The sequence below is a fragment of the Bactrocera neohumeralis genome, chromosome 3 (assembly GCF_024586455.1).
Source record: "Bactrocera neohumeralis isolate Rockhampton chromosome 3, APGP_CSIRO_Bneo_wtdbg2-racon-allhic-juicebox.fasta_v2, whole genome shotgun sequence".
Classification (NCBI taxonomy): Eukaryota; Metazoa; Arthropoda; class Insecta; order Diptera; family Tephritidae; genus Bactrocera; species Bactrocera neohumeralis.
This window is the reverse complement of record NC_065920.1, coordinates 72700017-72721722: the sequence shown is the minus strand read 5'-3', so window position 1 is coordinate 72721722 and position 21706 is coordinate 72700017. Positions and strand designations below refer to the sequence as shown.

The following is a 21706-nucleotide window of genomic DNA, read 5'->3' as shown; positions in this document are numbered from 1 at the left end:
AACCAATTTCTGCCATGAGCACTGATAGCAGCACACACACACACATATATATGTATATATATATATATATAATTACACATATACTAACAAAAATCACATAAGAAATTTTTAATTACTCAGCTGACACATTACAAGTCTTTTGCCCGAAACATTTCGCTGCCACTCGTTTTTGGCGCGCAAGCTTTCACTCTTCGAAAGCTTACATAAGCACACACTAACTACTACTGTGCTAGTGTTGGTGTCGTCTTATTTTTGTTGTGCGGTAAATCGCATCACGTTGAGTCGCTTGAGAAAACCGCAATTTTTCAGCTGACTGCTGCATTTAATGCTGCTACATGCCACATAAAACGAAAATACAACAAAAAGGTGGAAAACGCGAAAAGACATCGAGGAAGATACAGTCAGCAGACGATATAAGAGCAGACGGGCACAGAGTACAGACGAAAGCATACATTTTTTTGTTGTTAGTGTGCCAGAGTAGCGCACTTGACGTGCAACAGCGGTAAGCAAAAAGTTTTTACCAAAGCAGTAGTAACGAAGAAGAAGACGCGACTATAAAAAATGGAGAAAAGTGACAAAAGCAACGGAAGCAGACTGTCAGTGTTAAGTAGACGGTGTAATGCAAGGGATTTTAGGTGGCTTCCGAGGTGTGGCCAGGTGGCACGTCAACTTGACGGCAAAGCAATTATTCAAGCAAAAATTAAGAGCTGAAGCATTTCTTTCGCTCCACCTGGAAAATGCAAATAAGTGTGCAGCGTGAAAAATGCTCAAGAATGCGTTAATTGCAAGACAAATGGTGTCGAGCGAAATCAGAAGCTGAGATATTCCACTTTAGTTGCCTTGATTTAGTTATGTTGCAAGGGTAACTCTTAATTTTGGGTCATGAGATGGAAGGAAACTTACTTTTTGGTTTTCGTTGAAAAATTGGTTGAAAGAAAGGTGGAAAGAATAGCAACTATGTGTAGATATTTTGCATAAGCCCGAGGATAGCTTGGTGTTTAACGGAATGGTATGGATTATATTTTTCCGATCAACGAAAGCTTCGAGTATTGCTAAGAAAACAACCCCTCTTTGAATTGCTTTGCTACTTCGTCTGGTTGTAAGCAAGTAGTGAAGAGGTTTGTTGTTTCGCGAGTTGTCTAAAATGTGTTTAAACTGCATGAGAAAACATTGCTGATTTAGCGTTACATATATGTGGACCCGGTGTTCCAAGAACTACATTTGAGAGGGTTCCACATGCCACTGATCTTCTATTACGTCCACTTTGAGCAATAGAGTCGAGTTAACCATTAAACACTATCGGTATATCGAGTTCATTGATCGAGTTTATTGAACAAAGCATTTTGCCACAGCTAACCATTTGTTTCTAAGCTCAGAACATGTAACTCGAGTTTGTGGCGCACACTGATATTGGATATTTTGGAAATCCATGCTGAAAGGCTTCAAACATTACTGATTTTATGATATATCCATATGTATAACGCCATTAACTCCAGTTAACCATTACACATTATTTTTATTATTTATTGAAGCATATATTTTACTTTAGAGCATCACTTTTCTTAAAGAAATAACCTTAAGCTCGAACTTATGACTTAACAAAAACTCGCTGTTTCGCACAAATATAAATCGGAGATATTAGATCTTTACAGGATAACCTATTAAACCATATTTATAATGAAGCTGCTTTTTGACTGAAAATTTTAACTTCTTTGAAAATAAAAGTTAAATCTACTTTCAAACACATTTTTCTTCAATATGTAACCCTATTTTTTAACTCGAGTTTATGGCTTTGTATTGCAGCAATAGCTCAAACTAGCCTTCAAATACGATATTTAATTTACCATAAGGGAGTGTGACATTTTCCTTTAACTCAATTTCTTCCAAACTCAAAACCTCAAACTCGAGTCTAAATCCATAAAAAATCCTTCACAAGGGCACTTTTAAATATCAACAGTTCTGAAATATTTTCCTTCACTTCAACTCTTTTTCCTCTAAAATATGTTACTTTTTCTTAAGTAGATAAACCCTTTTCTTAAATTCGAGTTTAAGAGCTTACGTTGCACCAAAAATTCGAGTTGGCTTTAAATGTATGGAATGAAATATTTTCATTTAACTGAATATATGTTTCTAAACTCAGAATATTAAACTCGAGTTTAAGTCGGAGAAAAGAAATTTTTTTGTTATTTATTCTTATCAGAAACTCGATTTAGTTTTAAGCTCCGATCTTAAATGTAATATTTTTCTTTAACTCAATATATGATTCTAAACTCAGAACGTTAAACTTGAGTTTAAATCCGTGAAAACAACCTTTACCATTAAATATTTTCTATAAATCAATACCTTTCGAAATAAACATTTTACTTCAGTTCAACTCTTTTTATTCTTAAACACTTTATTTAACACAGGTAACACGTTTTTTATAACACGAGTTTGTAAGTTTATGTTATACTATAAATTTATGTAAGTTAAGTATTGCTTTGAAATAATATTTTTAATGTTTGGAATCACAAATTTTCCTTTAATTCAATATTTGTTCCTAAAGTAAAAACGTTAAACTCGTGTTAAAACCCATGAACTAAAGCCTTCGGAGAGCATTTAATACTATTTATTTATCAGCAGTTTTTTAAATGAAAGGTTTTACTTCAGTATAATTCTTTTTTCTAAATCATGACCTCTTCTTAAACCTTTAACTCGTTTTTTAAACTCGACTTTAAGCGACAAACTCAGTCTTTGAATACATTTTTTTATTTGCCAATTGAAATATTTTATATCCCTTTTTTTAAAATCATTACTTCTTCGTAAACACGTAACTCGTTTTTTAAACTGGAGTTAACGCGACTAATGAGAGTTAATCTTTAAACACGACTTTTTATTAAAAATCAAATACTTAACTTTAACGTAATATTTTTTTCTTAATTACGATATTTTTTAAACCCTTATTTTTTTAAACTCGATTTAAGATTTAGACACAATTTTTTATTTACCAATTGAGATCTTTTACTTTGGCGAAATATTTTTTCTAAATCATGATTTCCTTTTAACTCTTTTTTAAAATCGAGTTTAACGTCAAACTTCAGTATATCACTTTTTTTAAAATCATGACTTTTTCGTAAACACGTAACCCGTTTTTTAAACTCGAGTTTACGCGACAAATTCGAAATAATCTTTAAACACGACTTTTTATTAACAGTCAAATACTTAACTTTAACGTAATATTTTTTTTATCATCATTTTTTTTAAACCCTTAACTCGTTTTTTTAAACTCGAGTTAAGATTTAGGCACAATTTTTTATTTACCAAATAAAATATTTTACTTTGGCGAAATATTTTTCTTTCTAAACATGTAACTCTTTTTTAAAACCGAGTTTACTCGACAAACTCGAGTTAGTCTTTAAACACGATTTTTTATTTACCAAATGAAATATTTTTCTTTAGCATAATATTTTTTTAATCATGATTTCTCTTTTAACAATTAACTCGCTTTTTTTAACTCGAGTTTACGCGATAACTCATACTATACATTGATTAAAACAGTCTATATGCAAATAGAATTTATATAACTAACTCTTTAACTACTTTAAGGAAATATATCTATATAGTAAGTATATTTTCTCAAAGAACACATTTACATATAAGCAGTACACACATATGTATATAGTACGTTTCTATAACCACATATTTTACAATTTATGATTTCGGCACGTACCTGAGTTTCTATATTCTCATTAACGTCGCTGCCTTTGCAATCTTCTTGCACAATACACCACTCATACACACACGCACACGCACACGTTCACATATATATACTTGTATATGTATATAAATATTAGCTAAATGTACTACACCTTGGAGTAACCGCTGCCAACCGTTGCGCAGCTGTTTCGCTTTTTCACAAAGATTAAGCTGAACTCCTTGCGCTTAGTAACCCACATTCAGCTTGTTATACGCTTTCGTGCTTCAACTGCTGTTATCCTGGCAATATTATACTTATGTAAATGATTATAGATGATCTTTAAACGTTTACCTTCATTTCGAAAATGAATACAACGTGACGGCAAACACATTGCGAGGCCCGGCAAACTTTCCACTAAGAGTTGGCCAATATTCGCAGGTTACGTGGCGTGAACGAGAGAGGTGGAGAAGAGAGCGTGTCAACGTAACGGTGAATATTACGAACGTCCCTCGGGCGTACTTTTCACTTTTTGCCCTTGCATACTTAATGCTTTGCAGACGGTTTGCTATTTCTCTTCGTTTTCTAATAGATAATGTTTGTGCTCTTGTGATTTTTGTGTGATTTTCATTTATTTTTATTTACCAATTTTTTTGTTTTGCGCTTCTCTTCTGCTTTTCATTTTTTATTTACACTTTTTTGTGCCCATCATTTTTGCTCATTTGCCCAACGACTCCTGAGAGTTCTCGCTTTTACCGTTTAATAGCAATTTTGGAAATTCTAAAAAGTTTGAGGTCATTTTGTTTTCGAATTTGGCGCATTTGGAAGCACAGCCGCGTGCAATATTTGATTTATGTCAGAGGTAATTTTATTCAGTATTGTGTGCCTTCAAATCAGTTGGCGCATTTGGGAATTTACTACTTCTAAGATTTAATGGCAGCAATTTTCTTTTTATTTATTTTTAATTTTTCTATATTTCTCTGTTAAATCACTTGGAATATGTCAATGCACTCTGCGATTTAGAAAATTGCTCAATTTTATGTGCGGATGCAAGAAAATTGAAAAATATTTCATGCCAATAGCGAAATGGCTGCATAAAATGGGGAAAAATACCAAAGGGAATTTAAAAAAAATTATTTGTAAACTGCTTTCTTTCTTCTCAAATGCAAAAATGTTTATAAAAACTGTTTTTTCTGTTTATTTGGCAATTAAATAAGGCCTAAATAGATTATTTTTTTTATTTTGCAATATTTAAAATAAAAAAAACTTTTAATCATTAAAGTGCAAAATAGACAACATTTCGGCGTGAATAACCACGCTTTCGAAATTCGCTCAATTCCGTGTGCGAATATCAGCGGAGGTAAGTTAATTGAAAAACATTTAATCATAAAGGCGATGTGAAAGCATGAAAAGAGAAAAGTACAGAAGAGGTTTGAAAATTCCAAGACATTTTTTACCTCCCAACTGCTAAAAATTTTGTTAGATCTGCTATCTTGAGATCATATTCCTATAAGGTAATTTATTTTGTCTAAAAAACACCTCTTTTGCTAATCTTTTTTCAGTTTTCCATTGATACGTAGGCTGAGCTGATCCTCGCCTCTTTTTATAATCAATAAAATTATTTGATATCAGCCTATATGTAGGCAACAATTCAGACCTTCTAAACCTTAGAAAATTTTTCAACTTTTTTTTTTCAATAATTTATAGTAGAAACTGCCGGTTTAGCCTCACCTTATTCATAGCAAATGCAAATATTCCATACCAGTCTAAATAAAGGCACCAAATCGGCTATTCTAAACCTTAGAAACTTCTTAAAAACTATTTTTAAAAATTTAACATTGAAAGTGCTGGCTTATCCCCACTTTATTTATAACGAATACAAATACTTGATATCAGCCTGAATGTAGGCAACAATTCAGAACTTCGAAATTTGAAAATTTTTAATATATGTTGAAATGCTGGTTTATTGTCAATAACGAATACAAAATCGATATCAGCAATGTTGTTTAATATACATATCAAATGTTAGTTAACATAAAACTTATACAAAAAAATTGCTTCTTTTTACCAAATAAAAGGAAATACAGTATATATCAGAATTAAGTATACATTTAGGCGGAAGAATAAAATACGGAAAACAATATTTTATGTTGCTGCAGTCACATACGCAGTGAATTGTCGCTAAATTAAAATAAAACATTGCATAAAGTATGTTGCTTTTAATGAAGCTTTTGAGTGATTTGTGAGATTAGCAGTTCCATTATATATTTTACAAAGCTTCCTTTTATACAAATATGGGGATTTATGCTAAAAGTAGTTATATGCTTCATTTGGAAATAAAGCATTTTTTGTATTCTTTTTTTGTGTTATTTTTTCCCCTTATTTGTCTGTTATTAAATATTCTATTTCCCAGCTTCCAAAATCGTACTTTAAATTAAAAAGTGCTTACTTGAAAAATGTATCTGCCTTTTATACACCTCGTACCCGTCTCTTCCTACTCCATTTTTCCAATTCAATATCTTGCTTTACAGCTGCAATAAAAAGCTTCTATTGCAAAGATTTGCCTGCTGCAGACTTGCTTATCTTGCTGTTTGGCAAAAAAAGCGAAAAATTCGAAAATCTATTTGATTTTGTCTGCTCAGCCAAGCTGTGTTTCTAACCACATACACCTGTATATTTCTAAGCATACAACAATCACTTGTTTTTGTTGTAATACGCAGTAATACAATTTTGTGCTAATACGCTTTCTTTTTACGCACTTCATACATATTTCAACGCGGAGATGTTGATGCATGAACGTACTACCTTTATGTGTTAACGTCGTTTGCGCTTTTCTTTTTGATGCGTTTTCAAGCCTCAATAGTACTATCTGCAGGAATGTATTAACATTAATATGCTGTGGAATTGTTATCAGGTGTAATATTTAGACTTTATAAACTGACAAATGCAAATATCAAAAGAAATAGCTTTAAAAAGAACGTTAGCTGCACTCTTAAGCACTGAAAAGGAGCAGATAAAGCATTGAAGCGAATTTAAAACAAAAATCGGTAGACCTATTTCTATGTTGTTGGACAGTGGATTAGGAAAATATAGATGCTTATTTTAAGCTTACACCAATTTTGTTCTGGCTTTGGCATCTCCTGCTCAAACTGATGTGGAAACTGGTTTTTGTCAACTCAGGCCAACTAGATGTAATACAAGTTTCTGAAATTCAAAGCTGCCATTCTATTTCCTACTAAGCTTCATATTCAGAGTTTTCGAGGTATTTGATTGCATTAGAAATTACTCACAATAACTCGCGCGGCTTAATATAGAGTAGTAGATTATAAGATTAGACTCATAACATAGCGCAATAGATTCCTATCATCCTCATGAAACAGGTGATGATTAAGAAGGTTCAGAGCACATTTAGTTACTATAGAAAGAACCATAATAAAACCCTTCTTAGCCAATTATACTAATAGCTGACTGACTACAAATAATGACACAAATTACAGCAATGTATTAAACTCTCTCTCACTCCATTGTTAGCTGTTTTAATCTACCATTTTTATTGCTTTGTATTCGCTTAGATTTTATGACATATACCGCAAACTGTTAAAGCATAAATGTATTAATTAGCCCTTTTTATGGCGCAGAACAAAATCAGTATTAACTACGAGGATTACCAGTAGTAAATAGAAGCTCAAAAAACTATGGTCTTGGTGGGGAGAACCAGGAATTTATGTGTCAGTATATCAAATGTAGTATTTACAATTCATTTACAAATGTATGAAAGTGCAGAAAGAAAAATATACACTTTTATTTAAGATATGTATATAAAGACAGAACGACCGCATAAGCGCTGTCTACGCCGATAAATAAAAGATATAAGTTTTAGGCAACAAAATTTTGTTTTATTTACGTTTCTTAGGGAGAACAAAGAAAAAAAAAACGATTTTATGGTTTATGAAGTAAAAAAAATATTTTCATTAAAAATATCATAAGTTTTCAACACTTAAGGTTAAAGAGTTTTTAGTATAGTTAGTTCGCAGATTCTGTTAGAGCAAAAATTTCCCAAAAACTGTAAAGAGAAAGGTCTAAATATGTAATTAACCCCCAAGGGACAAACTCAGGCTACTTGTCGCCTTCTACACTGGCTATTGTCAGCTCAAGAAGCACTTATATGTATAACATGGGTCTAGCTTCTTGTGCGATTTGTCGGTTGTGCGACCTGGAGCCTAAAACTCTAGAACATCTGCTAATTGACTGACAGTCTGTAGGCGCAGGATAAAGGCCCTTGGAGCCTTGGAGCCATGTCTCCAAATAGAGATCACTTTTATCATCATTTATTTATCTAATTTTATCTAATCTAAAAGGAAATTATATTCAAATAAAAAATTCTTATACACATTTAAATGTTTGAAAGGTGAAATTCAATACATGTCGAAGATTTTTTTGCGTGTGATTTTTATGAAAAACTGTAAACGTTCACCGACATCTTTTAAACTTAAACTGAGATTATTAATTGAAGAAAAAAATTAACGAAAGGCGAAATGGAAGCAAAAAAAACCGGGCTTTCAGAACTATCTTTTTCTCTGTACAGATACACACATGTGTGTACGTACAACCCACAAAATCGTTTTCATTTCTCTTTTGGACTTACCCTAATGTTATAATAACATAAGTATACGAATAAATCTCAAACTTAGACCGGAAAATTCTAGTAGTTGTTTGATTAACATAACTTAACCTATAAAAATTATCAAGCGAAACCACACAGTTATTAATTCTATCCTATGAATTGTTGTTAGCATTTTATATGTATACTCTTTTTTATTTAAAAGTATCGGGTGATTTTTTAAGAGCTTGATAACTTTTTTTAAAAAAAAAACGCATAAAATTTGCAAAATCTCATCGGTTCTTTATTTGAAACGTTAGACTGGTTCATGACATTTACTTTTTGAAGATAATTTCATTTAAATGTTGACCGCGGCTGCGTCTTAGGTGGTCCATTCGAAAGTCCAATTTTGGGCAACTTTTTCGAGCATTTCGGCCGGAATAGCCCGAATTTCTTCGGAAATGTTGTCTTCCAAAGCTGGAATAGTTGCTGGCTTATTTCTGTAGACTTTAGACTTGACGTAGCCCCACAAAAAATAGTCTAAAGGCGTTAAATCGCATGATCTTGGTGGCCAACTTACGGGTCCATTTCTTGAGATGAATTGTTCTCCGAAGTTTTCCCTCAAAATGGCCATAGAATCGCGAGCTGTGTGGCATGTAGCGCCATCTTGTTGAAACCACATGTCAACCAAGTTCAGTTCTTCCATTTTTGGCAACAAAAAGTTTGTTAGCATCGAACGATAGCGATCGCCATTCACCGTAACGTTGCGTCCAACAGCATCTTTGAAAAAATACGGTCCAATGATTCCACCAGCGTACAAACCACACCAAACAGTGCATTTTTCGGGATGCATGGGCAGTTCTTGAACGGCTTCTGGTTGCTCTTCACCCCAAATGCGGCAATTTTGCTTATTTACGTAGTCATTCAACCAGAAATGAGCCTCATCGCTGAACAAAATTTGTCGATAAAAAAGCGGATTTTCTGCCAACTTTTCTAGGGCCCATTCACTGAAAATTCGACGTTGTGGCAGATCGTTCGGCTTCAGTTCTTGCACGAGCTGTATTTTATACGGTTTTACACCAAGATCTTTGCGTAAAATCTTCCATGTGGTCGAATAACACAAACCCAATTGCTGCGAACGGCGACGAATCGACATTTCACGGTCTTCAGCCACACTCTCAGAAACAGACGCAATATTCTCTTCTGTACGCACTGTACGCATTCGTGTGGTTGGTTTAATGTCCAATAAAGTAAACTGAGTGCGAAACTTGGTCACAATCGCATTAATTGTTTGCTCACTTGGTCGATTATGTAGACCATAAATCGGACGTAAAGCGCGAAACACATTTCGAACCGAACACTGATTTTGGTAATAAAATTCAATGATTTGCAAGCGTTGCTCGTTAGTAAGTCTATTCATGATGAAATGTCAAAGCATACTGAGCATCTTTCTCTTTGACACCATGTCTGAAATCCCACGTGATCTGTCAAATACTAATGCATGAAAATCCTAACCTCAAAAAAATCACCCGATATAATCTGTGACGTTTGTTGAACACATGTACTTATAAATATACTCAAAGTTTTTTCACATTTCTTGCTAAATATGTATTTTGGTACGTACTGTCCAGAGAAATAAAATTTTATGACATCATTGAAATTCCAATTGCCTCTTCACCTCTCCACTTACTAATATATTATGTATGTATGATCAATGTATTTGACCCACTTTATACATTGAACTATTAAATTGATTTCAAAGAATTCATTTAACATTTATACTAACATAGTTATGCACTAAGCCTTCGAATAAATATAAGCATGACAATGTTTGAGACAATAAACTCATTGTAAACAACATATTTTGCTGGAAAGAAGAAGTGAAAACGCTCTTAAAAGCTGAGGAACTAGTTTGCGTATATACAGATAGACAGACGAAAATGGCTAGACCGACCCAGTTTGTCACGCTGGCCACTAATTTATATATTTTACAAGATTTTCAACGCTGTGTGTTACAAACTTCGGGGTACACTGTTCAGCATATAAAAATCATAGGTAAACTTTCATGCTTTAATCGTAAAAATTTAAAGTCTGTAAGATAAACTGAAATCATTACATAAGCATTATTGCACTTTAGCCTAAATGTAGGAAACTTTTCATAAGTGTTCTCGTGACTTACGTATGTCAACGTGAAGTAAAGTTAGGTTAGATGGCTGCTCTGGGGAGATCGTACGTGGGCTGCTATATGTAGTTCTTTGTGAAGCTACAGAAAAGAAGAACTAATGTGTGAAGTAAATTTGTCACACAGTTGGGCAGGGTGATCAAATACCAAATTATATTTTTAAACTTTGCTGTTATCATAAAGATATTAAAAATGTGGCGCTAAATTAGAGAAGTATTCATGTTCTCATAATGATCTTCAAACAAATAATATTCGATATGTCAAGTTTCGCTTTAAAACTTCCGTCTTATGAACGCATTGAATAACTATTATTCCCCTCCATATTTTATTTGATTGTTCCATTAAGTTTTCCTTTCACCATCTTTAGCAATTACTTAAGAAATGTCTAGAGCAAAATAAATATATAAATCTCTATTTCTGGCTTTGTAAGTTATTGTAAGCATTATTTATTTTTGCGCTGCTATAAAATAAGTAAACAAAAGAGAATAGAAGGGAATAACAAGTTGAAATTTTTTTATTTATTTCCCATTGATTTTCGCTGATTACCTGAAAATGGAAACAGAATTATAAATAGCGAAAGCAGTAAAAAGCTAATGCAGAAGTAAATAAAAATATATATCAAAGGATAAAAGAAATACGTTGGATGAATTTGTGTGGCATATAAATAGGCGCTTAATGCAATTGATAAATATTTTAGGTATTTACATTAAGGGTATATGCTCTTAGAAGTAAATGAAACGTTGCGTTTTTGGATACTTTTAGAAGAAATTTTATGATATAGAAATATAAATATGAAAAATATATTTTCTATAAATTAGGCAAAACATCGAATTTGGAAAAAAAACTATTTTTGGATGAAAAAAAAAAAATTACACTTCAAGTGTATATTTATCAAGTTATTATCGAAAATCTTGTTTTTCAATTATTACCTGACAAATGTGCTTTAAAGAGTCAATTATAATCTCTTAAGCTCATATCTAATATCGGTTTGACGAATTTTACGTATAACAAAATAAAAATTATTTTTTTAATTGACTGTAAACTGAATTTAAAGTAATATTTTAAATTATGTATAACTAAATAAGTTTCCTCCGTAAGCTAAAAACCAATTTTAAATAAACTAAATTTTATTTTTCTTTCCTTCCAGCTCATGCGCGTCTTACGCAATTTCAACATCACAAAAATCAGCGATTTAGAATTAATCTCGAACAGCACCGATCGCTTAGACATCACATTTCATTTCTTCGGCGTGAAGGGCGATTCGAATCGCATACGTGAGGCCATCACGCGTATGGTGGAGCGTGGGCGTATTGGGAATATTACACTAGTTTCCAATTACCATTTGTTTGACGAGAACCCACCGCTGAATTTATTGGTGAGTATTAAATAAATAGTTTTATTTATTCTATAAGAGAGCTTAATCACCACTAAGTTTACATTATATGCAGATTTTAAGAGAAAAGATTTACTTATGGTTCTGCGACATATGAAAAATATGGTTAAAAAAAACTTTAAGGGCATTGCTCTGTATCCTGCTTGAGTATGAATTTTTGACTTCTCTTAGTCTTTTCTTTTTCCCCTTAATCCACTTTATAGCTCCCTTTATTTATTTGCGCAACTAGATGGGATTCTCAAAGTGTGTAAATTTCGCACAACTGCTTTCTCTCTCTCACTTTCTCTCATTCATTCGCTCTCTCTTACACTCATTATACACGCATATCCCTGTTTAATACTTTCTCTCTCGCTTTCACTCACTTTGTCTCTCTCACTCGCTCTGTTGTTCTCCCTCTATCTCTCCCAGGCTCTCAATTTCTCTTTTTTTTTATTCCAAGTTCTTCTCCCTCCCTATTTCCCTTCTCTGTATCACTTTTTCTCTCGCTATCACTGATTATTTTATTTTTTCACTCTATCCCTATTATTTACTCTCTCTCCCCCAACCTATCTCTCTCCCTCTAACTCTCTTGTATTTTCTTTCTCTCTTTCTCCCGCACTCCTTTCACTCACTTTGTCCATCTTACTTCCTCTCTGTCCCCCTGTCCCTCTCTCTCTCCCTCTACTTCCCTGTGTTTTAACTTTCTCTTTCTCCCACATTCCTCTCTCCTCTAGCGAAAGCTTGAATATAAAAAGTAATCACCCATAAGTTCTTATTTTGGGCTGATCGAATAACCTCATCTCTTTGACTTCACTCATTTTACCGTACTTTGAAAAATGAAGTGTCATTATTATAATTATCATCTTAACCACCACATAACAAAACCGCATTTAATTTGACACTCCCTTAAAATATATCTTATTTATATGATCTCATAACCCACTGCACACAAAGCGCTCAGCAGCTGAGTACATTGAATAAAAGTATGAAACTTCACAACTCAAATGTGTGTGTATGTAAGGGTGTACAAGTGTTGAGGTCCATAAGTGTTAATTAATTTTCCCCATTTAAGGTATATACTGGCATTTAAAGCGATACTTGAACGCATTGAAAACAGTGAAAGCGATAAAAAATCAATTAACACTTATATTTACTCTCACCACTTGTCCACCTGTACGTGCTCTACAACAACAACAACAAAGAGCGCTGTTACTTAACTTGCTGCATACACTCTCTCGGCCACACAAGATCATCTGTGTAATTAAACGGATATGTGTAAATATTTATTTGTTTATTTATTGGTGTATGCGTAAGGGTTACCAACGGCGCTGACATCAAATATTTACACACTCACACTCGCGCTTACTTTGCAATTTTTTAACAACTGTCACTCAATACTTTTAATTAAAAATACACAATCACACGCATATGCAGGCGCATAACTGTCATTTACTCAAACTCATATTATATATACTTATGTGTAATATAAAAAATTTAAAATTGCTGACACAATAATGCGCACAAAAGTATGCAATATTTATGAGATAATGTACGGTGGCTGTAATACATACATATGTATAAGGATTGTATGGGGAATATTTATTTTGAGAAAAATTTTGATTTCATCTTTTTCTTACAAATATAATTGTTTAAACATAAAAATAATAAAAAAAAAAATTATATAAAAGAAAGTAATAAAATAAATATTTTTATTAAAAAAAATTAAATATTAAAAAAAAGTTATTCAAAAACAAGAAAAAACGTTAACTTCGGTTGCACCGAAGCTAAATACCCTTCACAGGTGCATTTCTGTTAGTAACAATGTGTTCAGTTTGTATGGAAGCTATATGCTATAGTAATCCGTTCTGAACAAGTTTTTTAGAGATTACATTGTTGCCTTAAGACATAATCTATACCAAATTTCGTGAATATACCTTGTCAAATGTGAAAGTTGTCCATACAAGAACTTGATTCCGATCGTTCAGTTTGTATGGCAGCTATATGTTATAGTTAACCGCTCTGAACAATTTCTTCGCAGATTACATTGTTGCCTTAGAAAATAACATATACCAAATTTCGTCAATATATCTTGTCAAATGTGAAAGTTTTCCATACAAGAACTTGATTCCGATCGTTCAGTTTGTATGGCAGCTATATGCTATAGTTAAAAAAAATTACATTGTTGCCTTAGAAAATAACATATATCAAATTTCGTGAATATATCTTGTCAAATGCGAAAGTTTTCCATACAAAAACTTGACTCCGATCATTCAGTTTGTATGGCAGCTATATGTTATAGTGGCCCGATATCGGCCGTTCCGACGAATGAGCAGCTTCTTGAAGAGAAAATCACGTTTGCAAAATTTCAAAACGATATCTTAAAAACTGAGGAGACTAGTTCGTATATATACAGACAGACGGACAGACGGACAGNCAGACGGANATGGCTAAATCGACTCAGCTCGACATACTGATCATTTATATATATACTTTATAGGGATTCCTTTTGGGTGTAACAAACTTCGTGACAAACTTAATATACCCTGTTCAGGGTATAAAAAACAGAAAAGAGTAATTTTTGGTTCACAATTGGTAAAAATAACATTTAAAAACTTGTTTCAAAATTAATTAATAATTTAATTAATATTAATTAATTGTTTTTAAGCAAATTTTAAAAGTTTAAAAATTCATAATTTTAAACATAAAATTCGAAATTATTCGAAATTGTTTTTTTTGCGTTAAAAATCAAAAACCACATTTAAAAAAAATCTGAGACAAATAAGAATTAATAAAATTTTCAAACAAATTTTTAATAAAATAAATTTAACTAAGTTTTAATAAAAACTAATTTTGAAAATTGAAAAAAAAAATCGAAAACAAAATAATCTGTAAAATAGTACCAAAATTAAAACGAAAAGTATTTTAAAAATTTAATCATTTAAAATATATGTATGTACACATAATCAAATTCGAATTTTCGAAAAAATCAGTTTCGAAATTTCTTAACATAATTTTTTATAGTAATCAATGCAAAATAATACTCACACTAAAGCAGAACACATTTTCAAAAAAAAAAAATTTTCGAAAAATGTTAGTTTCCAAATTTAGAACAAGCATCGTTTCAAAATTATACCAAAAATAATAAAAATTAAGTAAAGAAGTTTGAATATTGCTCAAAACAATACAAAAATTATTAGTTGTAATAAAAAAATTTTCAAAAAGTTAGTCGGTTTCACATTCTTAATAAAAAACAGTTTCAAAGTATTGAAACAAAAAAACAAAAACATATGTATTTCAAAAAATAAAAAAAAAATCATAAAAAATTTTTGCTCATCACTTCACCTCTCTTGTCCCACCGTGCAATGTTCATAAAAGCATGCCATCATTTGTGGGCGACTCTGTGCGGCAACACTTAACACTTTCACACTCTTTTGGAAATGAAAACATGCAACACAAACACACACAAACAAAGTCGGTAAATAATTTAAATAGTGCATGAGCGCCGTTGCTACCACCTGCAGCAATGGTGTACAAAAATAATTATTATTCATGAATCCATAAACAATATACTCATTAAAAATGACCGACAAGTACATATTGTTATGTTATTGCCATTTGCCAGCGTTATTGTTGCTTTTGTGTTTTTGTGTGTGTGTGTGTGCACTCTTATGGCAAGTGTTGTACGCTTCATAGACCAATCAATCATCAACACACATACATACATACAAAGAAAATAAAGTGCTTTTATATATGTATTTAACCAATAATTGAAATGGCTGCGACTAAATGTTGAGTTATATAACGCTTGTTTATTGGAACAATAACGGTATATGGCTATTGTAATGGCCTTCAATGCAGAGGCAGGCAGTATTGAGTAGTCTTTATGAATAATAATTGCGGTGCATTAAAGCAGCAGCTGATCGCAAATTTTCGTATCAATGGATGGTTTTTTCATGATTCACACTTTGTGGGCTTTTGTGTTAAGACATGCCTTGGGATACTGGAATGTATGAATAACAAGAAAATCATTACGATGTACTCATATAAAGTGTTGCTTGCTGTAAAATGAAGGACCTGCATAAGTAATTAGTAAGTTTGCGTACAAATAGGCAGCATTTATGAAGGCTTGTTCGATTCGCCACTAGCCTGTTTTTTCTTATCTTTATATGAAGCCAAAAAACATAGGAATACAGTAGAATCCGTATAAGAAAGCTACCTTACCTTATTCTACATCTAGTTGATTAGCATAGTTTAGCTGTTTTGTAATACTTTAGCAGCTTTATACTAGTTTAGTTATTTTATACCAGTTTGTTCCATATCTAGTTGATAACCTAGTGTAGCTGTTTTATGATACTTTAGCAGTTTTATACCAGTTTAGTTATTTTATACCAGTTTAATTTTGTACACCAGCTCATTTTATACCAGTTTATTTTTTATACCAGTTATTTGTTTTATATTAGATTAGCTTCTTTATACCAGTTTAGCTGTTTTATACCAGTTTAAGTGTTTCTTATTCAACTCACCACTTGTTTGTTTATTTGTATCTTTATGTAAAGAGAGCAAAATAGTTATACAGTTGGTATCAATAGAAGTCATTACGAGAGTACCTAATTGAACTGGTACAAATTAAACGCTAATTATGCTAACTCTTCTTGGTTATACTAATTTATTTATTTTATACCAGTTGCTTATTTTATTTGACACTATTTCAGATTTATACTTTTGCAGGCAGCTAAAGTAAGGTACTTATTAATATTATATTAATTACAATCGCCAGCAGGGATGCCACTTAGACATCTTAGTACGCCGGTTAATTATGATATTTGAAATTTCTAAATATGATCTTAAAGACCATTATAGTTTAAGAAAGCGCTATGAACCTACAAAAAGTGGTTCTAGGCAGCTAACTGAAACTGATAGCTATTTGACCAAGTGCGACGTAAATATGAGTGCCGAGGGGTTTAACCTGGGTCTTGCAAAAGCTGCACAATAGACGAGAAAGTGCCGGGATGTTTCTTCCGCACCTTCCTGACTACAACTTTTACAATTTGAGTTCGATGGGCTTAGTATTATCATGAATAAATATTGAACAAACAATTGCGGCAAGACGAACATAAGAACCAGTTGAAACAAATAGATGAACCTTCTGCATTCTACTCTAGACCAGAAGGGTCTCGCGGTCACTCAGGACTGTTCATCGACGCTTGACGCTCACGCTAGTTTTAGAGTGCAAGAACGCAGGAGGACAACGGGGATCCAACTCATTTATACTAAAATGTTACTGGAACAATGCTACCTCCTTCTTTCAAACAAAACAATATATACCAGACCTTTTATATCCAGCTCATCAGCCTTGCAGTATTCAGCAATTCCGCTATGTTCAGATATTCTTCAAAAGAGTCTTATGTATATTGAAGTAGCTTAATGCTATTGACGTAAGCAGGGAGTGCCTGACCAACTTTGAGCGCACATTGGACGAGGTCATAGCTAATATTGTCGCTTTGCTGTCGAAGTAAATGCTGACCTCCTTGAAAGAGGCTGGACTTTAGAGAGATAGATCTACTGCTGCTTAAATAGCAGCTATTTCAGCTTTTTCAATAAAACTTCCCCACCACCCCTCCTCACTGCGCTTCTTCTCCGACGATTTAACACCGTTCCAATATTCTTTGTCGGTATGTGAGCAGAAAAAAGCCAATATGAGTAGTCAACAGTCTTAGTTTCAATAATGTAAATTTCAGAATATCCATGTTTGAGCCCTTTCATATACCCAGCCACACGGAGTTTTAAGAGTGATACAATGCACTTGTTGGCAATATCTTCCGGTGCTTTGAGTACAATGTCATTTAGTCCCATAGTTGGTTTCCTCTCTAGATATCGACGTGTGCCACTCTGTGGACAATTTTTAGCGAGCGTTACTTTTAATAGACGAATACTTCAGAATATATTTTCGGCTTGACCAGAATTTCATATAGTAGAGTAGTAATGATGTATTGGGAAGAGATGGATCTGTCACCAAAAGTGCTAATGCATCCCTTTTGGTGGCAGATCCATCTCTTCCCAATACATCAGTATAGGGCAAGTACTTCCCACAAAAGAAAGCTGATAATAACTATAGCTATTGCTGTTTCCCTATACCCATGGGGATCTATGTAGTATTGTTTGAGGTTCCGTTGGTGAAAATACAGCAAGGTTTTATGATGTTCTTGACAAATAACTTTGACAACTAGAACTTCCCTAACGTAAAAGCCCCGAATTAAAAAAATATTTGTAAGGCTTCAATCTGAATTGATTACAGAGCCGAGTCTGCAAAGGATTTTTAAACGAATGCTGATATAGTTATAAATATAAAGCCTTTCTTCTTCTTCTTAATTGGCGTAGACACCGCTTACGCGATTATAGCCGAGTTAACAACAGCGCGCCAGTCGTTTCTTCTTTTCGCTACGTGGCGCCAATTGGATATTCCAAGCGAAGCCAGGTCCTTCTCCACTTGGTCCTTCCAACGGAGTGGAGGTCTTCCTCTTCCTCTGCTTCCCCCGGCGGGTACAGCGTCGAATACTTTCAGAGCTGGAGTGTTTTCGTCCATTCGGACAACATGACCTAGCCAGCGTAGCCGCTGTCTTTTAATTCGCTGAACTATGTCAATGTCGTCGTATATCTCGTACAGCTCATCGTTCCATCGAATGCGATATTCGCCGTGGCCAATGCGCAAAGGACCATAAATCTTCCGCAGAACTTTTCTCTCGAAAACTCGTAACGTCGACTCATCGGTTGCTGTCATCGCCCAAGCCTCTGCACCATATAGCAGGACGGGAATTATGAGGGACTTATAGAGTTTAGTTTTTGTTCGTCGAGAGAGGACTTTACTTTTCAATTGCCTACTCAGTTCGAAGTAGCACCTGTTGGCAAGAGCAATCCTGCGTTGGATTTCCAGGCTGACATTGTTCGTGGTGTTAATACTGGTTCCTAAGTAGACGAAATTATCTACAACTTCAAAGTTATGACTGTCAACAGTGATGTGAGAGCCAAGTCGCGAGTGCGACGACTGTTTGTTTGATGACAGGAGATATTTCGTTTTGCCCTCGTTCACTGCCAGACCCATTTTCTGTGCTTCCTTGTCCAGCCTGGAGAAAGCAGAACTAACGGCGCGGGTGTTGAGGCCGATGATATCAATATCGTCGGCATACGCCAGCAGCTGTACACTCTTATAGAAGATGGTACCTTCTCTGTTTAGTTCTGCAGCTCGAACTATTTTCTCCAGAAGCAGGTTGAAGAAGTCACACGATAGGGAGTCGCCTTGTCTGAAACCTCGTTTGGTATCGAACGGCTCGGAGAGGTCCTTCCCGATCCTGACGGAGCTTTTCGTGTTGCTCAGCGTCAACTTACACAGCCGTATTAGTTTTGCGGGGATACCAAATTCAGACATCGCGGCATAAAGGCAGCTCCTTTTCGTGCTGTCGAAAGCAGCTTTGAAATCGACAAAGAGGTGGTGTGTGTCGATTCTCCTTTCACGGGTCTTTTCCAAGATTTGACGCATGGTGAATATCTGGTCGGTTGTTGATTTTTCAGGTCTGAAGCCACACTGATAAGGTCCAATCAGTTTGTTGACGGTGGGCTTTAATCTTTCACACAATACGCTCGATAGAACCTTATATGCGATGTTCAGGAGGCTAATCCCACGGTAGTTGGCGCAGATTGTGGGGTCTCCTTTTTTATGGATTGGGCATATTTTACAAAGAAGCTGATGCATGCACCCTATTAGTTCTTCGCCGCCGTGTTTGAATAGCTCGGCCGGTAGTCCGTCGGCCCCTGCCGCTTTGTTGTTTTTGAGGCGGGCAATTGCTATTCGAACTTCTTCATGGTCGGGTAATGGAACGTCTGCTCCATCGTCATCGATTGGGGAATCGGGTTCTTCTTCTCCTGGTGTTGTGCGTTCACTGCCATTCAGCAGGCTGGAGAAGTGTTCCCTCCATAATTTAAGTATGCTCTGGGCATCAGTGACTAGATCACCTTTGGGGGTTCTACAAGAGTATGCTCCGGTCTTGAAACCTTCTGTAAGCCGCCGCATTTTTTCGTAGAATTTTCGAGCATTACCCCTGTCGGCCAGCTTATCAAGCTCTTCGTACTCACGCATTTCGGCCTCTTTCTTCTTCTGTCTGCAAATGCGTCTCGCTTCCCTCTTCAACTCTCGGTATCTATCCCATCCCGCACGTGTAGTGGTCGATCGTAACGTTGCGAGGTAGGCAGCCTATTTTCTCTCCGCTGCGACACGGCACTCCTCGTCGTACCAGCTGTTCTTTTGCACTTTCCGAAAACCAATAGTTTCGGTTGCAGCTGTACGTAAGGAATTTGAAATGCCGTCCCACAGTTCCCTTATACCGAGTTGTTGACGAGTGCTCTCAGAAAGCAGGAGTGCAAGCCGAGTAGAAAATCGTTCGGCTGTCTGTTGTGATTGCAGCTTCTCGACGTCGAACCTTCCTTGTGTTTGTTGACGTGCGTTTTTTGCTGCACAGAGGCGGGTGCGAATCTTGGCTGCAACAAGATAGTGGTCCGAGTCGATGTTAGGATCTCGGAGCGTACGCACATCTAAAATACTTGAGACGTGTCCACCGTCTATCACAACATGATCGATCTGGTTGGTGGCTTTTCGATCCGGAGACTGCCAGGTAGCTTGATGTATCTTCTTGTGCTGGAATCTAGTACCACAGATAACCATATTTCGGGCCCCGGCGAAGTCGATCAGCCTCAACCCATTTGGGGATGTTTCGTCGTGGAGGCTGAATTTACCGACCGTAGTGCCAAATATACCTTCTTTGCCCACCCTGGCGTTAAAGTCGCCAAGCACGATTTTGACATCGTGGCGGGGGCAGCTCTCATAAGCGCGCTCCAAGCGCTCATAGAAGGCATCTTTGGTCACATCGTCCTTCTCTTCCGTCGGGGCGTGGGCGCAAATCAGCGATATGTTGAAGAATCTCGCTTTGATGCGGATTGTGGCAAGATGTTCATTCACCTGAGTGAATGATAGTACTCGGCGACGGAGTCTCTCCCACCACGAATCCAACACCAAACTTGCGCTCCTTTATATGGCCACTGTAGTAAATGTCACAAGGACCTACTCTTCTCTGTCCTTGTCCCGTCCATGGCATTTCTTGGACGGCGGTGATGTCAGCTTTATTTTCGCGAGGACATCAACCAGCTGGGCAGCGGCACCTTCCCAATTAAGGGTCCGGACATTCCAGGTGCATGCCCTTATCTCGTAGTCCTTATTTCGTTTGCCATGGTCGTCATCAAAAGGGGGTTTCTCTTCCGAGGCTGTCGCTTTCTTTTCATTGGGGGTGTTTTTTACGTGGCGGGTCCCAAACCCAGCGCACAACCCTAAGCAGGGGATGTTTCGCCTTCTCACATTAGCTCGCCTTCGAACGGATGTTCTTAGGCTACCCAGAGGATACTTGGTCAAAGACCGGAAGTTGTGAGCTGCTTGAGCCATGTGTAAAAGAATCGTTTCTGGCCACTCCCAAGTGAATAGCGATCAGAGAACTTTCCTCACTTGCGTGAACTTCTACACATGACTCCATCCTCTATATAAAGCCTTTACTGTCTCAATATTCATCATATCTCCTAAGCGAGTGTTCTTTTGCAACTTGTTGTTACCACCAGGAATTGACTCAAATTATCTTTCTCTTTGCTTTTGCGAATATCATATACATGCCTACATATAAAATAATTATATATAATATATACGGATACTTATTACACTAGTGCAGAAACCTTTGAAAATGATCAAAAGTGAAAGAAATTCATAGTACCTTGAAACCCATCCTAAGAGGAAAGGGTTAATCTTTTAAGGCTTAAAAACGCCTTAAGTCGATTTCCGGGAAAAAT

At 35.2% G+C, this 21706-nt stretch overlaps 1 protein-coding gene across 1 annotated transcript in view; it reads left to right on the top strand.

Annotated features, from left to right (window-relative positions):
• Positions 1-21706, top strand: part of LOC126752165 (uncharacterized) — a 565185-nt gene that overhangs the window by 373364 nt on the left and 170115 nt on the right. The window contains exon 9 of the mRNA XM_050462767.1: positions 11603-11830. Coding sequence (XP_050318724.1) covers positions 11603-11830 — 228 coding nt within the window. The remainder of the gene's footprint in view (positions 1-11602; positions 11831-21706) is intronic.